The sequence below is a fragment of the Leucoraja erinacea genome, chromosome 23 (assembly GCF_028641065.1).
Source record: "Leucoraja erinacea ecotype New England chromosome 23, Leri_hhj_1, whole genome shotgun sequence".
Classification (NCBI taxonomy): Eukaryota; Metazoa; Chordata; class Chondrichthyes; order Rajiformes; family Rajidae; genus Leucoraja; species Leucoraja erinaceus.
Window position 1 is genome coordinate 5382475 of NC_073399.1, and position 16460 is coordinate 5398934.

Genomic DNA, 16460 nt, shown 5'->3' on the forward strand with positions numbered 1-16460 from the left:
ATCGATGACCTGCTACGCCTAAATAAATCGGCAAGTAGTACAGGCCCATAAACCTCCTTAGCACATTCTTTGATGCCTTCATACCTTGTTGATAATAATAGCAACCATAAATGAGCAGAGTACTCAAAGTGTAGTCTAAACAATATTAGATCTATTTCACATCATTCTTCTTCTCCTGATTTGCGCCCTCTATATTTAAAAAAAAATCAAATACTTGGTGAGCAACTTTCTGTGGCTTTGTTGTGACTTTAAATGATTGTTGAATTTGTACTCTGTTTGTCTGCCTCATCGGACTCTCATCAAATAAATATATTTACTACACTTTAATAAGTCTTTAATGTCCTCTAGTACTTTGATGCAGTTCTCTTCAGTATTTTTACAAATTGTGCTCTTGATAACGGAGTCTAAATAGTTAATCTGAATTAGGAACAGCAGTGGTCCCAGCACTGATCCTTGTGGAACATCACCTTCCACTCCAAGGAGCTGGTCTCACTTTCTGATCTCACTCCAGAACAACTCATTGCCCATTCTGCCCCTTAACTCCTGACTCTGCATTCTCTGGTGTGCATTGATCAATGATGGAACAACTTAACAACAGTTTATTGAAGATCAAGATAAATAGCCTCCACTCCATTCCCTGTTTCCTCCTCAAAACATTCAACAAGATTGGTCAAATACGCTATTTATTGTTTAAAACTAGACTGTGATCGTAATACTTTTCATGACAAGTTGTTCCCCTGTTCTCTGACTTCATAGGGATGCCATTACTTTTCCCATTACCGATTTTATTTTAAAAGATGCCTGGTCTATAGCTTCCTGGACATGTTCTCTTCCCCTTCCCCAATGTAGGTATTACTTTAGTTATCTGAGAGCCCTCTGGCATGGCACCTTCTTCTAATAAACTATTAAATATGTGTAGTAACATTGTGTCATCACCAGTTTATTTTTAAAATACTTGGATGCAATCCATCTGGACCTGGGAATAACAGTTCTTGAGTTTTTTAGTTTATTTCGTTTTTTTTAAATGTAATTTATTATTTAAAATATACTTATTTTATTACTCAATTTGATATCCTTGATAAATACCAAAGTGAAACAATGATTTCATATTTATGTCATCACCCTCAGTTATTGATATATTCCTGTTTGTCCTTTATTGACCCGAAGTACATCCTCTCCTTCCTTTACTTGCATGTACATAAAATATTTTACTATTTTGTATTCCTTAATTAGTTACGTTCCTTCTACCTACTAATCCCTAATCCCGACATATTGTACAAAATCTCCTGCTTTGCCTCATATATATATATAGAAACATAGAAAATAGTTGCAGGAGGAGGCCATTCTGCCATTTAAGCCAGCACCACCATTCAATATGATCATGGCTGATCATCCACAATCTGGGCCCCATCCTTGCTTTTTCCCCATATCCCTTGATTCTGTTAGCCCGAAGAGGTAAATCTAACTCTCTTGAGTGAATTGGCCTCCACCACCTTCTGTGGCAGAGAATTCCTCAGATTCCCAACTCTCTGGGTGATAATGTTGTTCCTCATCTCAGTCCTAAATGGCCTACCCCTTATTCTTAAACTGTGACCCCTGGTTTTCCTGCATCTAGCCTGTTCAATCCCTTCAGCGTTTATATGTTTCTATAAGATACCCTCTCATCGTTCTAAATTCCAGTGATTACAAGTCCAGTCGTTCCATTCTTTCATCATATGTCAGTCCTGTCATCCCAGGACTGATGGTGAACCTACGCTGCACTCCCTCAATAGCAAGAATGTCCTTCCTCAAACTATGAGACCAAAACTGCACACAATACTCCAGGTACGGTCCCACCAGGGCCCTGTACAACTGCAGTAGGACCTCCTTGCTCCTAAACTCAAATCCTCTCGCAATGAAGGCCAACATGCCATTAGTCACTTATTCATATCTTCTCACTTTAATTTCCTTTGTTAAATCCAATTCTGAGTCATCCTCTTGAGGATATATTGAAGAGTCCTGTATAAGTTGTAGGAACTTAATTCCCTCAGAAGCCTTTATCTACCACTTCTATCCAATTAGTATTCGGATGTTGGCATTTTCCATCCCAGGCAACATCCTGGTGAATCACCTCTACGTCCACTAATGCAGTTGTCCTATCCATCATTCAGCAACACTCTTCTCATGCAGTTGGAGTTGTGGCTATGGTATATTGGGAGGTTGCGATGTCGCCAGGGCCATTAAAGGACAAATGGGAATATATTGCAATAAATGAGGACGATGAAAGAAATATAAAATTGCTTCACTTTTGTGTTTATCAAGGAGATAAAATGGGGGATGTGAGATGAGTAATGAAATAGGTATATTTAAATTAGAAAAACCTGCAAAATTAAATAAACTCAAAAGAACTCTAACCCCCTGGTCAAGATAGATTGCATTCAAGCATTTTAAACTCATCGGGTAAAGACACAATGTTACTACATATTTTAATAAAGAGCAGCTCTTTCATGAACTCCAGATGGCCTACATCATCCTCACTAAGAAGAATGAAGGGCAGTTCCTCTCTGAAGACCTTTAATGAATGCTGTCTACGGCTAAGACATCTCTACCATTTTTCCTCTCCCCATTTTATGCTGCATCCCTTGTTTTGTACACAGTCTGCTTGTTCTTCCATTAACATGTACTAGAGAAATTGATACTGAATCAAAGGGCTCAAGAAATACGAGCAGGAGTAGCCATCTGGCCCTTTAAGTCTGACGTGTCATTAATCGGGATTATGACTGATCTTCTATCATAGTGCCATCTCCTATCATCCCTACATCTTCTGGTTTCCTTAATATCCAGAAATTTATCAATCTCTGCTTTAAGTGAATTTGATGAGCCTCTGTAGCCCTCCTGAATGAAGACTTTCAAAGATTCACTAACTTATGAAAAAAACAAATGTCTTCAAATTTGTATCCTTAATAGCTTATCCTTTAGTCTGAGACTCTGACCCTTAGTTCTAGACTCCTCAGGCAGGAATATGTACTTGCTGCACCCAGCCGATCAGGTTTAGATCGGAGATACAGCATGGAAACGGGCCCTTCAGCGCACTGAATCCTAGCTGACCATTCATCGCCTGTTCACCCTGGTTCTATGTTGTCCCACTTTCTCTTCCACTCCCTTCGTGCTAGGGTAAATTCACAGAGACCTACAATCCCACACACCCTCGAAATGTGGGAGGAAACCAGAGCTCTCGGAGAAAACCCACATGGTCACAAGGAAAACGTGCAAACTCCATGCCATCGGCACCCGAGGTCAGGATCAAACGGGCTCTCTGGCTCCATGAAGCAGCAGCTTTACAAACTGCACCACTGTGCCACCCTGTAAGAATTTTGTAAATTTTATTGTTCCCATCTCATTCCTCTAAACTTCAGAGGATACAGCCCTTGGCTACTTAATCGCACCTCATGCAGCATACCCACCATATTTGGTCAGGGCAAATTCTCCTCCTCCCAACAGAACAGTCCTGTAGACTTTACAAGCTTCTGATCATGCTGAGTGCCAATCCCTGCCTGAATACAAACCATGGCTAGTTCAATCAAAGCAAAACTTGCTGGAAAGACACAAAAAGCTGGAGTAACTCAGTGGGATCAGACGGCATTTCTGCAGAAAAGGAATTGGTGACATTTCAGGTTGAGACCCTTCGTCAGACTGAGAGACAGGAGAAATAGAAACAAGAGATATAGACAGTTGTGTAGAGAGATATGGAACAAATTAATGAAAGTTATGCAAAAAAATAACCATGTTAAAGGAAACGGGCCATTGTTAGCTGTGACCTAGGTAAAGACAAGTATTGACAATGGGACTTAAGAAGACGACTTTGAAGCTGGTACGGCTTGGGTGGGGGAGGGATGGAGAGAGGGAGAAAGCAGGGGTTGCTTGGTTGGATAAATCAATATTCATACCACTGGGTTGTAAGCTGCTCAAGCAAAATATGAGATGCCGTTCCTCCAATTTGCGTTTGACCTCACTCTGACAATGGAGGAGGCCTAGGGCAGAAAAGTCAGTGTGGGAATGCGAAGGGGAATTGAAGTGAGATCAGGTCGGTCCAGGCGGACTGGGCGAAGGTGTTCACTTTAAATCCCCTTCCCATTCCCTTTAATTTCCCTTCTCATTAAATATTAATTGGTCTTAATATAATCTGATTCTTAAAATTGATACAGGAATATAGAAAATTGTTCAGTCTAATAATTTTTAAAAAAAATAGGCAATGTGCTTGAGATTACAGTAATGCACCACAGATTTTGACTAAATAAACATATCGGCAGTTTCACAACACTTGGGTATAAATGGGTCAAATTGTTCCTAAGATATCCAATAGAATCAGTATATCAGCTAACATGAATTATCTCAACACACATCTTGAAAACAAAGGCTACTAATTCTACAATCTGCTCCATAATTTATTCCTGGGTTATGTATGTGGGGGTATATAACCTACAAGGTCATAAATTTAATATGACATTGAAGGGACAATTTGGAAGCACACAGCCTACTAACCGTTTCCATTTTGCTTTGCAGTATCTTCCTCACCTCTCCCAGCAGTGTGACTTAAACAGATGTACACCTAATAACCAGATCAGACAGCCAGGAAGCCAAAACCAGCTGAATGGTCAAGTTTCCACACCAATCCCAGTGCCTGCAATAGTTAAAGTAAGCCCAAATTATTCACCTTACTACATGAAGGCAACAGAATGAGCTGTTAAATATTATTATGGAAATAATGCAAAAGGAAGTGTAAAACAAAACTTGATTAGAAAGATGAATTGAATATAAATACCTAGCTCCTTTTCCATTCTTTTTCTCTCTCTTTCTTCTCTCTTACTTCTTTTCTCTCTCTTTTTCTTTTTTTTTCTCACAGCACTTGTTTTTCTATTCTCTATTATCTAGTCTTTCTTTTTTTCTCGCTTTCAAAACAAAAAAATGAAGCTGTACATAGACTGTATCGTGCCAACATATCGTTGGCACCTGATAAAAGGTACCACAGTATTGTACTTACTTCTAATAAACAAATTAAAAAAAAAGAAAGATGAATTGAAGGAACCTTTGTTTTCTTTTTAAAACATTGCAGGAAATGTGTAAATGTGACACCCCATATCCAAGATGGCGCCCAACCCAGGCGATTATTTGCATCCTAGCCTCAGAAGCAGATTATTTGCATCCTAACCTCAGAAGCAGATATACAAACTCGTATTACAATCGCTCCACACTCTTAAATCACTATTCCGACAGCAACATGTATTCTCTAATCTAATTTCTAATGGCGAATGGCGTTTAATTTCTGTTCCAAAATATTGAGGATCACATCCATGAATTAGCATTTCAGACATGAGAGGCTGCTTGAAAAATACAAACTGCTTTTGCAATAGCAGCTGGAGATGAAAATACAAGAGAAAACTTGCACAAAAGGCCAGGGTGCAGAGTGAGGCATTCCGTGGCAACTGATGTGGGTGGCAATGAAGAACATCAGAGGGAAGTTGGGGTAAACACCAGACTTGAAACATCTGATGAGTGGGACTCACTTTGCAGCGTCTTGGATTCAGTTCACTCATTCATGTCCAACTTGCAGATCATAATGTTAGCTTTGGTGTGGAGGTGAAAAAGAATTGCTCAACTCGTCCCCTGAGATGAGACATAAGCTCACCACCTTACCAGGCATTCCATTTTAGTGCATAAAACCCATCGCATTGTGGTGTAAATTGTATTCGGAATACCTATGGGCAGCTCCATTAAAAAGCAAACTAGATTCCCAGCTTTACTGCAGATGGACTTAATTTGGTTTAGACAATAGACAATAGGTGCAGGAGAAGGCCATTTGGCCCTTCAAGCACATTATTTAATGTGATCATGGCTGATCATCCACAATCAGTACCCCATTCCTGCCTTCTTCGCCATATCTCCTGACTCCGCTATCTTTAAGAGCCCTATCTAGCTCTCCCTTGAAAGTATCCAGAGAACCTGCTTCCACAGCCCTCTGAGGCTGAGAATTCCAATGACTCACAACTTTCTGTGTAGAAAAAGTGTGTACTCATCTCTGCTCTAAATGACTTACCTCTTATTCTTAAACTGCAGCCCCTGTTTCTGGACTCCTCCAACTTCGGGAACATGTTTCCTGCCTCTAACGTGTCCAATCCCTGAATAATCTTATATGTTTCAATCAGATCTCCTCTCATCCTTCTAAACTCCAGAGTATACAAGCTCAGCCGCTCCATTCTCTCAGCATATGACAGTCCCACCATCCCGGGAATTAACCTTGTAAACCTACGCTGAACTCCCTCACTAGTACTCCCTCAATTTGTGCTGAGATCAGTAGAAGGAACAATGAGGAAGAAAAGCCACAGGTTTTAATGTTTGACTGTGTCTACTAAACAATGCACTGCTTGAAATGAGATTAAATGTTCCCTTTCATCTCTTCCATTAAAATTAGACCAAGCCGTCATCAGATGGGAAGAACCAGCGACACAAGAAGCCAAAGGACACAAAGCCAAAGGTGAAGAAACTGAAGTATCATCAGTACATTCCACCAGATCAGAAACCGGAGAAGTCCCTCCCTCCGATGGACTCGGCCTATGCCAGGCTTCTCCAACAGCAACAACTCTTCCTCCAACTGCAGATATTAAGCCAACAACAACATCACCAGCAACATCAATACAACTATCAAAATATTCTCTCCACTCCTATGAAGTGAGTAGACTAAAGCCTTACCCACTTGTATAGAGTCATAGTCATAGAGACATACAGTGTGGAAACAGGCCCTTCGGCCCAACTTGCCCACACTGGCCAACATGTCCCAGCTACACAGAGTCCCACCTGCCTGCGTTTGGCCCATACCCCTCCAAACCTCTCCTATCCATGTACCTGTCCACGTACATAGAATCACACAACACAGTAATAGGCTCTTCAGCCCATGTTCACCGCTGAACACCCATCTAGACACAAAATGCTGGAGTAACTCAGCGGAACAGACAGCATCTCTGGAGAGAACGAATGGGTGACGTTCCGGGTCGAGACCCATCTATAGTAATCCCACATACCAACTCACATGAATAAAACAGGGATCAGTGTATTGGTGAAGGACCTGCAATGGTGTAATTCAGCACACATTTAGTGTGAGCAGTCAAGGCCAAGTTGCTCCCTTTCTGCATTGTTTGCTCTTTAGCCTTCTGAAATATTAAAAGATAGAATACAATTCAAACAAATTCCAATTCGGCAATTGAGGTTGGCTGAGTACGTTTTAGTTTCAATGGTTATCTTGTTAGCAATGTATTAATTGCTACTGCACTGTAGTTCAAGCGGACATTGCTCGGCAGGTTAATTGCTGAAGGGAAAGCAGCGTGAATGTTTCTGATACAACAGTTGATCAAAATTCAACATTTTACACCATCCTCGGGGGGGGAAGGGGAAATATTCCAATATCAGAATGTGTTCATCTGGATGAAATAAATATTTGGAATGCTTTTTACAGGCAGTCTGGTGATCAGATTTCCAGAAACACATGCACCTCAGCCACTACCATGCCAGGCAGCAGCCTATCTCCTGTGAGATCCACAATACCAGGTCAAACCACCTGCTGCCCTTTGAAGCCAGGACCTCTTCCATCCAATCTGGATGATTTAAAGGTACATTGAAACTCATGTTCTGTGTTTAATAAAAAAATGCTGATGTAAATGTAAAATCTTACTTGAATTGTATTGTATTTCAAATGTGTTATGAAAGCAATGCATTACCTTTCAGTTTCTAAAAGAGCACTTGGGTTACACCCAGACATCCCACTTCATATTGATTAATATTGTTGCAGATTACATTTCGAAGGTTTGCATTGCTGTTCCTATTGGGTGGGTGGGTGGATTGAGGGAGGAATTCAAATTGCTTTTCAAGCATCTGGGAATTTGACCAATTTCCCACTGTTCTTATGTCGGGAACTGGGAAGAACCCCTTCAAATTTCAATGCCAGTGAGGTGTGCTGTTGTGTAGAAAGGAACTGCAGATGCTGGTTTAAACCGAAGAAAGACACAAAATGCTAGAGTAACGCAGCGGGACAGGCAGCATAGAAAGAATGGGTGACGTTTCACGTCTAGACCCTTTGAAGGGTTCGTTTGTTACCAGCCGGGAATTTGGAAACCCAGATACTCTTTCTTTTACAGTATTTCAATTTTTCCTCTGCATGTAAATACTTTTTAATGCAGCTAATTATATAATTATATAGTGGGTTTGTGGATAGATTGGCCTTTGTAAATTGCCCTTGGTGTGTTTGTGCATGCAAAAGTGGAATAACAGAACTAGTGTGAATGGCTCAGTGTGGACTCAATGGGCCAAAGGGCCTGTTTCCATACTGTATCTCTAAAGCTAAACTAAATAAATATAGATATTTGGGCATGACTGTGCTGCGATATCCCTTTACAATTCTTGTTGAATACAGATGCGTCAACAAATCTGTGCCTCCGGGCACCACGGAGACAAGAAGAAACTCTACTAAAATGTTTTACTTGATCTGCCTGAGCTTGTACTACAATTACATCAGCTTATTTTCCTTGTTTTCTCCAGGTTTTCCCCAGTGTAACCTATACATGTAAATGTCTTGTTATTTCCTGGGATTAATTGCATCTCACTGCGCTTGTGATTCATACAGATATACATACTGTACATTGATATTCTCAGTTGTGGGCACAAACAGATATATAAGCAGATGGAATATAAGGGCAGTCTTCCATTTTCAGCAAGCTTTACATCGGCAGTGTTAGAAGTTGCAGCAGACAGTGTATGCATGTTCTGCACCTGAAAATGAATGCTGCTAGCTGCAGTGCAGTCCTGCAATGAATTTGCATGCGACATTGCATTCTGCAGATGCTGGTGTACACCAAATATAGACACAAAATGGTGAAGTAACTCAACGGGTCAGGCTGCATCTCTGGAGAGAAGAAATGGGTAACGTATCTTCAGGCTGAGAGTCAGGGGAGCAGGAGACAGAGATAAGGAAGTGTGAGGTGTGAAAATGAGACATCAAAGTGGATGTGGTTCAAGGATAAAGTAGAGTAGATCATTGTTAGCTAAGAGAAGGTGATAATGAAGTATACTGAGATAAAATGTAATCGGGGGGGATAGTCAGACTGGTCAGAGAACTAGGACGGAGGAGGGGTGGAGAGAGTGGGAGAGCAAGGGTTACTTGAAGTTAGAGAAGTTTTATTTAATGTTGCTGGCATATCTTGTGCACTCCATGTTATCCCATATATTAAATATAGAACTAATTGTTTCATCAGCTATGTAGCTGATAAAATAAGCAGGCATTTCAGCACCTATGTTGTCTGCTGAAAGTAGAATGAAATGAGAACGGGAATAGCATGAAGTGACAGCATTTGATTAATATGAGCATTATCACTTCTGCCTTTGTCTCTCCCTAACTGTCAGTCCTTGCAAAGCTGCAGGAGTTAGTTCCGACCACACTAGGCAGAGCATTGTTGGCTGTGTCATTAAGTGTTATTAGTGGGCAGGTTACAATGTTTAGCTGATACTGCACACAGAACGCACACAAAACAAAGACTGGGGCGTGTCGGCAGTTCAAAGTCATGTGCAAGACATTCAACTTGAGTAGTTGTGCTGGCAAGTAAATACATTACTGGAACCTTGTGTACTGAAATTTATTCAATAATTTGTATCCTTTTTAGCATTCTTTTAATGTACAAAATATAACTGAGAGTAAAACTGGTCAACTGATTGAACTGTTCTTCATGAGTTTTGAAAGGGCTCCATCTGCTGGTTCCCCTAATCACACATCTCAACAATACTCGAAACCAGACACTGGATTACAAAAACCTGATAGCCCACAGTCTGATCGTGTGGAAATCCTGATAGTTTAACATCTGGTTCATTCCCTCTGAGTGCTGATTGCCTCCCTCCCACCCACTGGTTCCCCAGTTCCTGGTCTCCCTCGACCACGACCACGCCAGGCCCCAGCCTGTTCCAGCCGTTCCTCTCCAACACCAGGCACTGGCTCCTGGTCTCCCTGCATTGCATCAGGACCAGCCTCAGGAGCAGACAGTAAACTCATGGATCACAAGAACTGTGTGTCCACAACATAGCTTTTGGCAAGATAAGCAATACGCTTTGTCTTCCACCCGGGGCCCACGGTTCCCATGCACCCTCTAATGCATGGGGACCCCAGTCCTCAGGCATCCTCTACTGCAGATAAAAAAGGTGGCTTGTTTCCTTGTCATTTTGCCTTTTGTGCAGTGGCTGTGAGATGATGACACAAACGTGGGTGGTTTTGCGGATGGTGAAGATGGTTGTGAAAAATTGCAGCAGGAACTGGATCGGTTGGCGAGGGGAGCTGAGGAATGGGTGATGGAATTAAAAACAGAGAGGTGTTGTATTTTGGGGCATCTAGCATGGGCAGAACCTACACATTGAATTGTAATGCCCTGGGGAGTGCTCTAGAGCAGAGGGATCTAGGAGTGCATGTGCAAGGTTCCTCGAAGGTGGAGTCGCAGGTAGATAGGGTGGTCAAAACGGCTTTTGGCACATTGGCCTTCATCAGTCAGTGTATTGAGTATAGAAGTTTGGAGGTCATGTTGCAGATGAACAAGACGTTGGTGAGGCCGCATTTAGAGTATTGTGTTCAGCACTGGGCATCATGTGATAGAAAAGATGTTGTCAAGCTAGAAAGGGTGCGAGGATGTTGCCTAGACTAGAGGGTCTGAGTTATAGGCAGAGGGTGAGTACACTATTCCTTGGAGCACAGGAGGTTGCGGGGTGATCTTGTAGAGGTGTCCAAAATCATGAGAGGAATAGATCGGGTAGATGCACAGAGACACTTGCCTAGAGTAGGTAAATCGAGGACAAGAGGGCATAGGTTTATGGTGAAGGGGAAAAGATTTAATTAGAATCTGAGGGGTAACTTTTTCACACAATGGGTGGAGGATGGAGTATGGAACAAGCTGCCGGAGAAGGTAGTTGAAGCAGGGACTGTCCCAAAGTGAAAGAAACAGTCAGACAGGTATATGGATAGGACAGGTTTGGACGGATTTGGGCCAAACGCAGGCAGGTGGGACTAGAGTAGATTGGACATGTTGGTCGGTGGTCGGTGTGGGCAAGTTGGGCCGAAGGGCCTGTTTCCGCACTCTAAGACACTATGACAAAGCAGGTGTTTGTTCCCATCTTTTCCTTCATAACAATGGTGACTGCACTTCAAAAGCAATTTGTGGAAGCACTTTGAAACATTTCCCAAAATATGTGATGAAACTGCCTTATAAATACTACTCCTTTAGCTTAAAACAAGAGACATTATGCTTTGAAAGTATTACGCAAGTTGTACTTCCTTGGTTCAGTTGGAAACACTTTGAGTCAAAGTTGTGGATTAATTTCCCCCTTTAGAGACTGGAGTAGAAAAGTCTAGGCTGGGTTCCAGCACGGTCCTGAGGGAGTGCTGCAGAGTTGGAGCTGTTGATATTCAGAAGCAGTGTAGGAGAGATGACCTCGGTGGTTTGGCCAACAGTTGTTCTATTAACTGCACTGAAACTGCTGGAAGGTGCATGGGGATAGCTGGTGGTCAAGAAGGCTGTCATAAAAATCTTTTCATGTTCATTGTACCACTTGTCCTGGCTGAAAGCTGTGTTTGTGGACACTAAGTTCTCGTTGTCCATGGAGGTACTGTTTGAACCTAAGGTCGGCTCTTGGCTCCACCCCAAGTGTTTCTCAAAGTAATATATCTACGCACGTGTATACACTGAGGAACCCAAGTCTGTATAAGGAGGCTGATCAGTGGCAAATATCCGGCTGCAGTACACTGTTCTAATGGAGTGTGATCTTTATTTACACAGCTCAACTTTTTGATTTCAAAGCACATCACTGTTTATAAATTTAAATGGAAGTAATTTATTAGCCAGTATAATTTCCTAGAACGGCTTAAATGTTTTATTAATTAAAGTTTTCATTGATTTGTGTTTACACTTTTAGAACATTATAGGCTATCCTGTTTGCTCGGTGGGTGTTAAATCTAAAGGAGTTGGCCTTGGCAGTGTCCATGGCATTTGTTATCTGTGGGATGTCTGTGTCCTATCCCTTGTAGATAATGAGGACTTGGTGTGATCATGTATTTTTTCATTGTCGTCTCTGCAGGTATCTGAGCTGAGGCAGCAGCTGAGAATACGAGGCCTTCCGGTGTCTGGCACTAAGACGGCCCTAATGAAGAGGCTGAAACCGTTCCAGGAGTCCAGCAGCAACAACCTGCCAACCAGCAGCACCGGCACTACCTTGTCCAGTTCGCTCGGCGAAGTGACCACTGCACCGTTCCCCATGGCCCCCATCACCTCCCTGTCGAGCTTTCAGACTCAGACGGCCACCACCGTGCTGACGAACGGCGTCTATCAGTTTGGCAGCACCAGCTCCACCCCTCCCATTTCTCCGGCATCGTCTGACCTCTCCGTAACGGGATCAGACTTGAGCGGTTTGCCCGACAGCTTCAGCGACGTGCCCGTGCCCTCGCCACAGCTCGGACTCCAGCCATCGCCCGTTCCGCTGAGCGCCGAGGACAGTCTGATGGGCAGCATGAATGGGGGCAGCATGCACGGGGAGATGGAGGTCTTCGACACTCAGAGGGACAAGATGCTGATGGAAAAGCAGAAGGTCATCGAGGAGCTGACCTGGAAGCTTCACATGGAGCAGAAGCAGGTGGAGGAACTGAAGATCCAGCTTCAGAAACAGAAGAGGAACAATCTGCACGACCACCAGCAGCTGCCGGCAGTTCAGCCGCTCTTCAGCGTGTCCGTGAAGCAGGAGAACCTGATGTCCAGCTGCCCTTTTGCGGGGCAACGGGTAAACAGCCGGAGTGTGACGCCAATGATCTCCTCCACCTCCAGCAACAGTTCCACCGAGAGCTTGAATACGTGCGGTACGCCACACAAGGCGGGCGTGGTCAACAGTCAGGTGTGTGGAGAGACCACGGAGCACGGCACGGTGAGGTCGCCGCCGTTCCTGAGCCCGCAGTGCTCACCGCAACATTCTCCTCTGGGCGCCCTCGCCGGCAGTCCGCGGCACGCCAGCCTTCCACCGTCTCCAAGCAATCACTTCCTTCTACCCGTCTCCCCCGCCCCACTAAACGGTGATGGGCGGAGTGGCTCACCACATCAGCTTCAGTCCATTCCAGCGTGCAACACTCAGCTCAAGATGCAGGTAACCTTCAAACCTGTTCTGAAATGCAGAGTATTTTGGATATTCAATGTTATCTCAGTCCCTGCCACTTATACCACCAGCGGCTACAGAAGGAAACAGTCTACAGCAGCAATGTTGATCTCATGTCGACTCCTATACATCAGTGAGACCAAGCACTGACTGGGCCAGTGTTGAGTTTCGCTCAACACCTATGTACACACAATCCGTCTTGGCCGACACAATCTCCCATTTTAAATCTCCTTCCAATCCCCACACTGACCTTTCTGTCCTGGGCCTTCTCCATTGTCATGGTGAGGCCACATGCAGATTGGAGGAACACCACCTCATACTTTGCTTGGGCAGCTTACAGCCCAGTGGTATGAATATTGATTCTTCTAATTTCATGTAACCCCTGCATTCTCCATCCCTCCTCCACCCTAGTCATCCTACCAGTTCCACTGTTTGCATCTTTTTATCCCTCTCAGTAGCATCCCCCCCCCCCCCCCCCCCCCCCCCCCCCCCCCCCCCCCCCCCCCAATAATGGCCCATTATGGACTCCATAACCCCCATTTGTTGCTGGCCCTGGTTCTTTTCATAAATCTAATTTTTCCTCCCCCACCCCCCCCCCCCCCGGGCATTATAGACTCCATACTTCCCACGGTCATTTGTTCCCCCCCCCGCCATAAAGGGCCCATTATCAGACTCCATACTTGCCCCCGCCAACACGGCATTTTTACTTGCTGGCCCCTTTTCTCCAGAGATACTGCCTGACCTGCTGAGTTACTCCAGCATTTTGTGTTTGATTTGTTCTTTTCATAATTCTAATTTTCCTCCCCCCCCCCCCTGGGCTCTCATTCTGAAGAAGGGTTTTGACCCAAAACGTCACCTGTTCCTTTTCTCCAGAGATGCTGCCTGACCTGCTGAGTTACTCCAGCATTTTGTGTCTTTAACTATTGATCACCGCTTGGCAAGATCACAGATGCCATTGTTTATAATATGATAAGTAGACAAGCTGCTTCAGTGCATCAATATTCAGTTGTTAATTTGTGTCTCGTTTTAGTAAATTGACTTCATTGTCATATACACAAGTATGATGAGGTGCAGGTATAATGAAAAGCATGCTTGCAGCAGCAACACAGGCATTTAGACTCGGACAAACACGCAAGAACATGTTGTATATTAATTATACATAGTTTACATAAATTCTGCAGGAGAGTTAGAAGAAAAAGGACGGCAGAAAAAAAAATCAAATCAAAAACATAATTAGGAAAAAAGCTGAAGATAGACACAAAAGACCATACGATGCCCGTGCGCCTCAACGCGACCACGAGGTCGCGTAATTTGCGTGCCAAGGACACGTACGTGGGACAGACCCTTAAGTGTTAATATTTAATCAGTATAAATGTTATAATGATTTAATTCGGTTAATGAATTGTGTTGAAATTATGCATATCTCTTCACTGATCCTTATTCTTTAGGGCTCAAAGGGACAGGATCCTCAGCAGCAGAACAGCAGTCCTCAATTCCAGCAGCAACTCCAGCAACATATAATACGACAGCAGATCCTCAGGAAGGTATTTATTATACAGGGCTTACTAAACTAGAAATGACCAGAAATTGCACTCTGTAAGGTAGATGATTCGATCGCATCTATCTCCTGCATGAAATAGCAAAGTACCGTTGAAAAGACATCACAACAGTTGTTCAAGAGGACGAGCAGTGGCCTTGCACGCTCACCTTGCACACTACCTTGCACACTCACTTTGCATGCTCACCTTGCACGCTCACCTCACACTCTCACCTCATACTCTCACCTTCATCTACTCAACTCTTTACTGTGAAATGCAAGGACATGTGTTTGATATGTTGACAAAATAGCCAAATCAGCTCTCGTATGAAGGTGTGATTGCACAGGAAGACAGCGCAAAGGAGATCTAAGTGGATGTTGCCAGGGCTAGAAACATTTAGTTTTGAAGAAAGGTTGGACAAGCTAGGATTCTTTATGTGTGGTTTACACTAATGATAGACACAAAATGCTGGAGTAACTCAGTGGGACAGGCAGCATCTCTGGATAGAAGGAATGGGTGACATTTCGGGTATGGACGCTTCTTCATTCTTTATATTGGAACATAAGGTGTGATTTATTGGAGGTGTGTAGAAATACAAAGAGCCAAGTCAATGCAAAGGGAGGCCCAATTTTCCTTAGCAATGGGGTCAATAAACAGAAGTATTGATTGAAATTATTGATAGACAAACTGGAGAAGAAAATATTTAGGGTATGGTAAGTCTGGAACTGCTTATCTGACAGAGCATTGGAAAGAGAGTCTCTCTTTCTATGTAAGCAGTACCTGAAGAGCCATGACCTTGAGGTTATGGATCAAGAGCAGGAAGACGAGATTAGGTTGAGTAGCACCTTGTGTACAGTAGTAACAAGGCCTAAGGTCTCTTTTTGTGTACTGCGATTCTCTGATTATTTGTGGGCATTTAAAAGCTTTGCTACCAGGTTAAAAGCCACTCGATCACTATGAATGTTAATTATCAGGAGACCTCAATTGGAATTTCAAATAAAGGAGATGTGAGAAGTACATGGAAGGGCATCTCATGGATGAGAAGCTACAACTGATCAGCCCACTTCCTCCCACAATATAATAAACATGCCTTTCGGATGTCATGAATCGGATGTCATGAATCTATTTATTGTTCTTATTTGCTCTGTAGTTTTTCTGCCATTGTCCTTGAGAGAAATTGAGAGGACCTGGCTGTTAAATTCTTCCTTTTACCACAACCTGACTTTTGATAGTTATCATATTTAGAAATATGAGATTTATAAATTTGGAGATTTTCACTAAATGCAGAAATAACTAATGGATGAATTATTCAATGAATGCACAAACTACACTTTGGTAAAATGCATGTCTGTTGTATTGCGGGAAGAAATATGCCGATCAGTCATAGTTTGAATCATCTGTGATTACCTTCTGCAGCCTCTGTAAATTTAAGCTTGTGAACCTTTTTAAGCTCAATAAACCAGCAACATTTATTCATTGTCACCATATGTTTCTGTTGATCATTTAATGTAGATGAATGCCCCTAATTCTCCAAATCAAGTTGGTCAAAAGTTTGTCATCAACGGTGCTTCCTTCTGTAACTCAAATTCAATCCTTAGCAAGATCAAACAACCTCCATCCTATGAAGATGCAGTGAAACAGGTGGGAACTGTTTGTACTTTATCATGTTAGCGATTGTAAACTATGCAACTTTATAGCAAACAAGATTGGCGTCATTTATGAGGTTAA

General features: G+C 42.9%; 1 protein-coding gene across 8 annotated transcripts in view; it reads left to right on the forward strand.

The window, feature by feature from the left end:
* Positions 1 to 16460, forward strand: part of myocd (myocardin) — a 438360-nt gene that overhangs the window by 412299 nt on the left and 9601 nt on the right. For 7 of the 8 annotated variants that reach the window (XM_055653695.1, XM_055653690.1, XM_055653696.1 and 4 more), the window contains 6 exons: positions 4543 to 4674; positions 6449 to 6705; positions 7487 to 7640; positions 12133 to 13185; positions 14643 to 14738; positions 16245 to 16373. In XM_055653695.1, coding sequence (XP_055509670.1) covers positions 4543 to 4674; positions 6449 to 6705; positions 7487 to 7640; positions 12133 to 13185; positions 14643 to 14738; positions 16245 to 16373 — 1821 coding nt within the window. The remainder of the gene's footprint in view (positions 1 to 4542; positions 4675 to 6448; positions 6706 to 7486; positions 7641 to 12132; positions 13186 to 14642; positions 14739 to 16244; positions 16374 to 16460) is intronic. The other variant, XM_055653694.1, reaches the window with a different exon arrangement.